Here is a 9,994-nt window from a genome sequence, read left to right as displayed (position 1 = left end):
ATATGGCAAAATCTGTTTCACTGGAACATGAAGTACATTTATTGATGAAGAGGTAGTATCTTTGCACTATTTCAGTTGTCAATAGGTCATGTGTAATTGAATCCGTTGTCAATACAACTGAACTACACCTCTGTACAACTTGCTGGCGGAGCTTGTTTTAGTGTCCAACATTAAACTTAAAGATGTACTTTAATTAGATTACATACTAGAAAGAGATCACCTATTGAAAGCTCAAATAAAAATGTAATGAAGATAGTGTTTTATTGACCAATCCTACCAACCACAGACATGGAACAGAGTAAATGTGGCAACAAACAAACACCACTATATTCTTCTTCTGGCACAAAAATATAAATAATCCATTAAAAAGTGAATTGATATATAGAGAGCCTGATCAAAGAGATGCTGGACCGGGTGATGACATTGCGCCTCATTCTTAAAACAGACTTCGATAGAAATATATCCAACCAGCTGGTGTCTTACACGATGAGATAAATTCGGTCGTAAAGCCTAATTTCCTATAACTGCTACGAAGAGCCTATGATTGCTTCTCCATCTTGGCTTTGAGGCTGGCGGGCATCTCTGGTGGTGGTGGACGGGGCAGACGGAATGCAACCTTGACAGTGTCATAGATGAACCACTGCAGGGCAGTCAGTGTACCGATCATAACAATACGTGGTCCGAGCCCCTTCCACATACCTGTAACGGAATAAATTTGTTGCAATCAAAATTGATTTTGCGTAGAAAATTCCATGCCCACTATTCACTGAAATTCCCTACGTATTAGAATTGGCATTGCATAACAACCCGCAATGCATGGAAGAAAATAAAGATTCTAATAAAAAGCAGTAGATGATACAAGCATTGCTTGAAATCCTTTGACGGATCAAGACGAATCTATTGAAGTTACCACTGTAGTTTATCATTAAATCATACATAAATCAGTTTATTATAAAACAAATAACTATAAATGTTAATTGTTATAAATAAATAAATGTTAACTATAACAAAACTAATGATAAAAAACATTTATCAATGCCATAACTGGTAAAATGTAAACAATTTATCAACACCACGTATAAACAGTGTAAAAAGTTTAAATACTAACTGCAGTGGTTGCAAATACCAGTTTTGTTCATAAAAGTGTGATGTATTTGAGACTAGTTAAACTGTCAGATCAATGTATTTGCAACAATAATTAGAAAATATGAATTGAATACAATTGTTTTTGACGGCATGGAATGACAACTCCGACAAAAGATATTTCAATGACAGCAGCACATTGATCATCGAAAGTAACTGAAACAGAACAACATAGTTGACCAGCGAAATTACCAAACAAAAATTTTTTCTGAAAAATGACCTGATGAATGTCAATGCCTGACTGATATTCCAATTGATTGGCAATGCTTGTATACAAGCAGATCCCCAATCCTAGACCGTAGTAAAAATTTTCTATCGACTGAAATTTTGAACAGCACAATACCTTTTGAGCCGAATATCATCTTGAAGCTCTAAGCTTGTAAAACTCATAGGAAAACCGAAATCAAATTGAGTAAGTAGTTTGATTTTCAAGCTCTTTAAAAAAATGATGTTTTAGAGATATCTAAGGAAATATAGTTGCACGACATCCAGTCTAATAGTGTGTATAATTGTTACGAATAGAAAAATAGAATATTTGTCGTGTAAAGCTCTTGCGGCTAAGATTTTTTAGCTTATCTATTTTTGACCCCTCATTGTCAAGAACTTTAATCGAATTGTCAATGGAAACTAATGTTCTGTCAGCAGCAGTTTTTCATTTCCCAGTCAATTAGATGTGTCGTCGGGATTTCGCCGATTACTCAAGGACTAACAGGCAAATCGACTTGAAATTCTGGGATGATACTGAAAACGCATTACGCACAAAGCAGCCGAATTAAAAAAATTTTTCTCAAAACTCCTGTGTAAGCCGGAATAAAAAAGAGTAAAACTACCCACCCAAGTTTACCCAGGCATAAGATGAAGTAAAATCCTTAGGTATGGGCTTATGTAGGTGGTGTCATGAGAAGTTGCTGTCTCTCTCTCTATCATTTTAAGATATGAACCATAATTCCACATTTTCGCAATTCATATCAAGTAATGAGAAGCCAGTGTTGATGATAGTCATAATATTCAATAATAATCACCTGCAAAACCAAGAGCTTTTGCGGCCTGTACAAAATTGCTGCCTTTTTCTGTGTTGAGCTTAGAGACAATTGTGTCAGCGGGATGTGATACGACAGCGCAGAACACTCCAGCAATATAACCTACAATCATTCAATGTGTTAGCCATTGATAAAATAGTTTTATTTCTGCAATCACATCGAAGTCATCAACAAGATGCATAACTATCAGACGTGTTGTAAATACATGTTTTGCCAAATTAGTGTTTGTAAACAAACATGATGAAAGCATTTCTGTTTATTTATTTTTCATCATGAAATATTTCATTTCATCATGAAACATAAATGATTCATGATGAAATGAATTAGACCTGAACAGGAAATGCGCGTAAAGTCATCAACCAATATTACTAGTTAGTCTGCTAACTTATCCAATCAACAATCTCATTGCAACACCCTTACTGATCCAATCAACAATCTCATTGCAACACCCTTACTGATCCAATCAACAATCTTATTGCAATACCCTTACTGATCCAATCAACAATCTCATTGTAACACCCTTACTGATCCAATCAACAATCTCATTGTAACACCCTTACTGATCCAATCAACAATCTCATTGTAACACCATTACTGATCCAATCAACAATCTCATTGTAACACCCTTACTGATCCAATCAACAATCTCATTGTAACACCCTTACTGATCCAATCAACAATCTCATTGTAACACCATTACTGATCCAATCAACAATCTCATTGTAACACCCTTACTGATCCAATCAACAATGCTATTGTATCAACCTTATTCTATGATAGGTTGAAGCATGAACACAAGATAAAATTCCAATATGACACCAGTTCCATATTACGAGACCCACAAGAATGCTTCATATAGCATGGCAAACATACCAGCTACAAAGGTAACTCCAAGTTGCTCAGACTTGGAGCAGTCAGCCCTGGGTTTTGGTACAACATATTTGTATAGAGCTTCCACCGTTCTCTCAAAGCAAGCAAACTTCATCATTGTGTATGGAATCTGTCGACACCAAAGTGGAACGAGGCCCTTGTAGAAACCTGCAACACAGCCGTATTGCTAATCCTTGTCAGTCTGAATTCATTACCCTAGTACAACATACAATATATAAACGCGAGTGACACTAAATATCCAGATGTATAATCAAGCCATGTTACTAACAAGTATCCATATCAGGTGACCAAACTAGAAAGTGTTCTCTGCAAGAAATTATGTGAGTGTTACGCTATGGCAGTGATCTCAGCGAGTTTATTTTTTAATAAATATACAACTAGGGATTCATACAGATGTTGAATAAGTATGATTCCTACATTGAGCAAGAGAAATGAAATTTAAATATGGGCTCTTGTTTTGTGGTTCAGTCTGAAAGGCTATGAAACATGGGACATCTGTATCTTTATATCAACTAAAGAGGTAAAAGTTAACTGTAGGGCGTCATTACCAGAAAAAGGTTTAGATATGAGAAAATGATCCCCAAAATCATTTTAAGAGATGATTTAGTGAGACAGTGACAACCGAGCAAAGCAAGACTTTTGCTAACATCCTCTCAGCTCATCACTAATAGTAGATAACTATGGAGAGGACAATATTTTGCTAACATAATATGCTTAAATTATTACAGCAACAGCATAAGATGCTTCAATTATCATGCTGTTGCTATAATAATTGAACATGAGTAATAATTCTGTTGATCGCACCCTTCAGGAGTGCTATCAACAGAATTATTGAAGCTGTGAAAAAAACCTTCACGAATGTGAAGACAAATATGGTGTTCACATTGAATGACAATGTGTGACTCACTGTGAAACCGATTTCATTGACTACTCAAATTAAAAATTAGTCTAGAATTGGCATCGATCGGAAAATGCCCGACAAAAATTGTCTCGGGCTCGTTTGCTATGTTCACACAATGTGATTCTTGGTCAGTGGGAAAATCGGCCTGACATCGGCTGGTGTAAACGCAGCTTTACAGGGCAAATAAAATATTTTGAAGTGCTTCAAGTAATGGATTTGTTATTTTTTAAACCACAAAACTTAGCGATAACGTCTGCTTTATCTCTAGTGCGTTTGACTTCAAAACAAATTTCCAAACTGAACTCCATTTTATCACAAAGCCATACAATCTACATTTTAGATAGATCACTAAATTCTGAAGAATACAATCAGGGTTGAATTTTCCAGGAATTACCAAATTTATTGATATTTACCGGTAAATACCGTGGGGAAAAATGGGAAAAAGTGATAAATTGTATTTTTATAAGAAAAGCAAGGCTAATTTCAAAGTTTTACAGAAGAAAATATGGGTTTGAGTTATTTATTAACATTTCAGGATATTAAACTGTAAACAATGAACCAATTGATGTACTTTTGTCAGTTCTCTCCCATCGAGTAACACGCGCTTCAGAACTTAGAATAACCAAAAAACCTATGCTCATTCTGAACTTGGAAGTTTAGCTTATCCTATCAACCTCGATAACAAGGATTGTAGTTATTGTTACAATTAGCCTGCATTTTGCTAAAGTATTTCACTCAATTCAAATATTGGCTGAAAAGAATTTTACTCAAATGAACAATCCACAATTTAATGCTCACAGGATGTCTAGCCATGTGTAATAGTGATAATCCATTAGTAGTACTATTGGCTAGCAACAGACGATAACTTCAAAGTGAAATGCCCATAATTAGTTATTTCATTATTCAACTACAAATATATAAATGACTAAAGGTTTTGGGAAGATGATGAAACCCGCGTCACCATTTGCTTGAAATATATATTGTTTATTATATTATATATTTGCTTGTTATATATTGACACTCGACTTGAACATTCTTTGACTACGGCTAGTGGAACTGCGGAAGTCCAAATAGTTACATAGTTACTGTAGAAATATAAATAGTTTACTTAAACTATAGAGCGACAGCAAGAAGCATAACAGTTTGAATTTATTGCTCAATTTTGACTTGATATTTTTCCCTACTTATTCCAGGGTGTTTGGGATGGATGGTAAAAACCGTATTTTTCCCAGTGGTATTTACCGCCCCAGGAAAATCCTTGTAACCCTGGATACAATGCTTTAGAAACGCAATTATTTAGGATAGAAAACATGATTACACATATGAAACAGTTTGCATAGAGCTCCTTAGCCCTAGCTCTAAGCAAACTAAAAGGATCAAGAAAATTCCCAAATTAACACACATAGTACAGAGGCTACACAGAGTCAATGATAATCCAAAGTTTTAAGGCTGTTCATTACAGGCTACTTTTAAAAAACTTCACATTTTGTAAGACAAGCCACACCGACATAAGAAACTCTAAAATATTTGCTGATGTATCTAAGCAGATACATCTGTATAGAGATTGCACCCACCTCCAATTCCTTCCTCCTTCAGAATGATTGGGAATCCGCCACGCAAGGTAGATGCAAATCCAGGCTTCGTCTGAATACGTACTTTTACAGCCTCCATTGGACAGAGAGCAATGTCAGCGAAGAACTCAGCGCTGGCACTGGCTGCCAAGTATAAGGATGTTCTGTACAGATAAGAATTCTCCTGCAAAACACACCAGTTAAAACATTAATCACAAGCACCAATACTTTATTTAAGATGGGTTTAGTTTATGCTCTTATGACAGGACTAGAATCAAAGGCTGATCTCAGCCAGCCATTGGTAAGAACAAAGTATTCATTCAAAATACTGTAAGAAGTTTTATAGCCATAACATAACATGTTTGAACAAACAAGAGCAGTATGAACATTATTATCGTGATAGAGCATATAGTTTATTTATTACATTTGTACAAAGCTTTCCAACCTTTACCGCTAGTCTAACAATCTTCTTTCCTATTGTTATTTTTTATTTCGCCATGCATGCCCTCTCATTTGGGTGCATGTATGGCATCTGAAAGGGCCATGCATACCCTCTCATTTTTTTTAACTAAAAAAACTTGAGACAAGATAACTCTACTCAACAAGCTGACCTAACTCATCCGCAGCTGACATGTTTAGTTTACTGAGCAACGGACTAACTGAGGAAATTGAGAATGAATATTAATTATAGAATCTGTGATGCATGAGTGATGACTCGCAAATTCTTTGATGACTAAAATTAGCCTTTAGATATGATTGTTATCGTATTATACTAGCTAACGAATTGCTACTACAAAGACGCTCCTACGCAAACTGCTACTAAAAAGAGATCGATCATCAAAATGATTTTGTAAAAGTTTGAAGAAAACAAGCTCACGATAAAATATACACATTTAAATTTGAGATATCAATTGAAGATGAACAAAATGAACTATTGCTGGTTGCTAGATGTAATTCCTATCACACGGGGATTTATTACAAGTATTTGTATCTGCAGAAAGAGTATAAATTGACAAACAGAGTACAGCAAACAATTTGTAAATGAAAAAATTCTTTTCCCAACACATGTAATCACATACTACTGACCAACTGTATAGATTTTACTAAAATGTAAGGCATTCAAGGCTCTTTAAGACACTATCTTCAAAGCATGGTCACATTTTATTTATTCAAGTAAACTCTTACTTGATTATCTTGCAGTGTCTAGCACTTTAGATAATGAATCGCATTGAATTATTCACGAGAGGCATATGAAAATGCGAAAAAATGTCTCTTTAAATGCATAGCAACAATTAGCACTACCAACAAGGAAAACAATGCACCATCTAACCATTTTTTCCAATGTGACACAAAATTGGAGGGAAAGACATTGAAAAATGGGCTAGACATTGCAATTATTTCATCGGAAGCTACAATAATCAACAACTGTTTACCTCTCCAATAGCATTGCCATACATGATCTTGAAGACCTCATAAAATCCAAACTTGCATATTCCCTGCATTGAGTAACCAATCATAGTAGGGGCCCAGCCCTTGGCCAGACCTACAAATAGGGGACTCAATTTATCAAACAAAAATGAGAGGACAAATTTGATATTTCCAACAATCTGTACATGGTAGCTTAGGATGGTGATCTTATAAAGAAAACATAAATTGAAAGCTTAAGGGAGAGAGATAAATCCCTTTTGACTTTAGAAACAAGTACATACAGACCTGTAGCTCACAGATGGTTGCAATATGAGAGACTTTGACTCTTAAAAACTGAGCAAGTTTACGGTTAACTCGTTAAACGAGATGCTAACTTGCAAGTAAATTACAATATCTTTAAAAGTAAATGCGACTGTAAGTAACAATTGTTACCCACCTTTCATACCCTCCTCAGCGACTGAGAGTTTGAATCCATTGACAATGCCTTTGTATTTTGCTGGATCTACTTGTATTCTGCATTTGACTAAGTCAAGGGGTACAACTGCTGTATGTGTCAGACCACAGCTAAGCAAGCCACCAAAGGCACAATATCCATAATATTTTCCGCTTCCAAACTCACAGCTTACATCCTCTGATGCTGAAATAAATTTAACAAATACATGATTTAAATTGTGACTTCACACCATATTAGTACCGCATAGGCAAGATCCTGAACCATTCAACAACATGCGATTGACTGTGATACTCACCTGCTGCTGAAATCACTCGAGAGGATGGCTGATTAACCGGCTGACACTGAGCGGATAGGTCACTGTTTCGCTTGAGAGTGTCTATCAGCGATCGATACATGATGCTGCAAAATTGAACACGTTAAGAAAGTTTTGTGACATTAGTTTTTGATAATTATTATTAATTAAGCTAGTACTGGGTTTCCTTAGTTTAGACATCATATAATTCTAACCAACCACTAAATAAGACGAATATACAGTAGTTGTTTATAGAATTCTAACGCAAGTTGATGCCAAAGCGTGACTACAAATACTACAGTCTTGTGTTATATCACATCAATAATCAAAAGCTGGCTCATACAGTCTCAACTATGGTTGACAGCACGGCCAACGTACAGCCTTTACAATCGATTAATATGCACCCATCAAACTAGCAAATGCGCAAAAACTCTAACAGCAGCCGAAAGGATTGATTTTCAAATACGAAAAATATATAGACACTAATTAACATCTGTTTTGTATCTTCCCGAACTAGTTATACGTAACTTTGTTTAGGAACAGGTTTACGACACGTAGAAGCCCGGATTCGATAGGTTTTAAAATGTTACAATTTTTAAATTATGTGCTTGGTAAAACAGCCTCATTTAGAATACAAAATTGTGTTTGTTAGTTGCTTACCAGTATATAGGCAATGATGTTGTTGATAGCGATCTTATTTACACTCTTGCGGTAAAAGCCGGCTCAAGATGGTGGTGTAGTGCCAAAACCTTCGTCGCTTTCTAGCAGCCAGAAAATGAACATATTCCGACAAATTAACAGACTATCAATGAACCGGTGACGAATGACCGTATTGGTCCGCCTATCACTCATTTCTCATATGTAATTGGCTGAATGTGTTCGCTTATGACGCTATTTTCGCAAAGGCATGCACGTGTACATCAAGTCGCGATCACCAAAGAGTAATGCTCTGTAGTTGTTGTACATGTACATAAAATAAGCTATGAAGTTTTGGTTTGTCTCCAAAGACAAAGTTTTAACGGAATTAAGATCTTCTTGCTACTTACACCATTCAAGAAACTTTTTTGCCACAAAATTCACCTTTTACAACACAGTTTTAGGCTTGGAAAGCACCGCAGAGCACTTGTCAGAGAAGCATGGAATGAATACTTATGACGCGCTCATAAATTCACTTGCCAGAAGCATGTTAAAAATAATTAAAAATGAATGAAAATAAATTTCAAAAAAGCCAGACGGATCAGGAAGGTCAGAAAATTCAGGCACACTAAGGGAGGAAAAGCAACCTGAATCATAAGGTGGCACATTTGATCAAACCATGGCAGTGCAGCTGATTACAAATTGTTGCTAGTCTTATATAGTTAATGTATATCAGAAAACAGCAAAACCACTTCGATCGGAGCGAGGTTACTGGCATGGTATATTCTCAGTGCCATGTAATCATATCCATGGCGAGCTCAAGGTATCCATAAGGCAGAAATTACAGCTACAAAGATCATCTCTTAATGATCAACATGAACATGAGAGACTTAAGTTGGATGTTTATTTGAGCAGATCTTTTAGACACTTTTAACATAAGACCCTTAACAGTCTTTGCAGGGAGATTCTTGCGTATGACTGCCTCGGATCAATCAAAGCAGCCTTTGACCAAGCGATACCTCCAAAAATTCTAACTTTCTGATTAGAGAAAAATATGATGGTACTGATGCAAACTATCAAAAAAAAAACAATTTGAAAAAATTACACAGGCTTATAAAAATGCTTTTAGTTTTTAACATGTCATAATAACTCACAAATAATATTTTAGACAAGATTAGTTGCAAGTGACACAGTCTTAAGAAGCTCCCTCAAAAGACTTTTGTAGATAAAAAAAGCAAAGTTTGCTAGATATTCATTAATGTTTCCATGTAATTACACCCATTTGCACGCTCCAGAGACAAGAAGGTACGAGGCCTTCCTTACATTTGCATGAAGATGGCATATCTTGACAGCTTTTCAACTACTGCGCCTGACTATTCTTTTTATATAAATATGTATTTATGTATATAGCGCTCGTTTTGGTTTGGTAAACCTTTACAACTACTGTCCAGAAATTTAGTTAGTCATATTTGGGTGTTTCAATTGGGCTTCCTATTGGTTAGTTCATGTTTAGTAAGGGCTATGACTCATACTTCAAAGTCCTAAATACCTGCTGCATCAGCCGCTTCTGTCGATATCGGCCGGCATCTGGGAATATTGGCTGGCATCTACTGATATCGGCCGGCATCTGCCATTTTT

General features: G+C 35.8%; 1 protein-coding gene across 1 annotated transcript; it reads right to left on the bottom strand.

Moving 5' to 3' along the window:
- Positions 1–244: 244 nt before the first annotated feature.
- LOC137392075 (solute carrier family 25 member 3-like) lies at positions 245–8,511 on the bottom strand. Its single transcript, XM_068078694.1, has 8 exons — positions 8,381–8,511; positions 7,724–7,827; positions 7,411–7,611; positions 6,980–7,089; positions 5,550–5,730; positions 3,057–3,221; positions 2,166–2,285; positions 245–699 (listed from the first exon to the last, which is right to left on the bottom strand). The coding sequence occupies exons 2-8, from the start codon at positions 7,821–7,823 to the stop codon at positions 539–541; spliced, it is 1,038 nt and encodes a 345-aa protein (XP_067934795.1). The 5' UTR covers positions 7,824–7,827; positions 8,381–8,511; the 3' UTR covers positions 245–538.
- Between the last annotated feature and the right edge of the window lie 1,483 nt (positions 8,512–9,994).

Source organism: Watersipora subatra, chromosome 3, assembly GCF_963576615.1.
Source record: "Watersipora subatra chromosome 3, tzWatSuba1.1, whole genome shotgun sequence".
Taxonomy (NCBI): domain Eukaryota; kingdom Metazoa; phylum Bryozoa; class Gymnolaemata; order Cheilostomatida; family Watersiporidae; genus Watersipora; species Watersipora subatra.
This window is presented reverse-complemented; position numbering and strand designations above follow the sequence as displayed.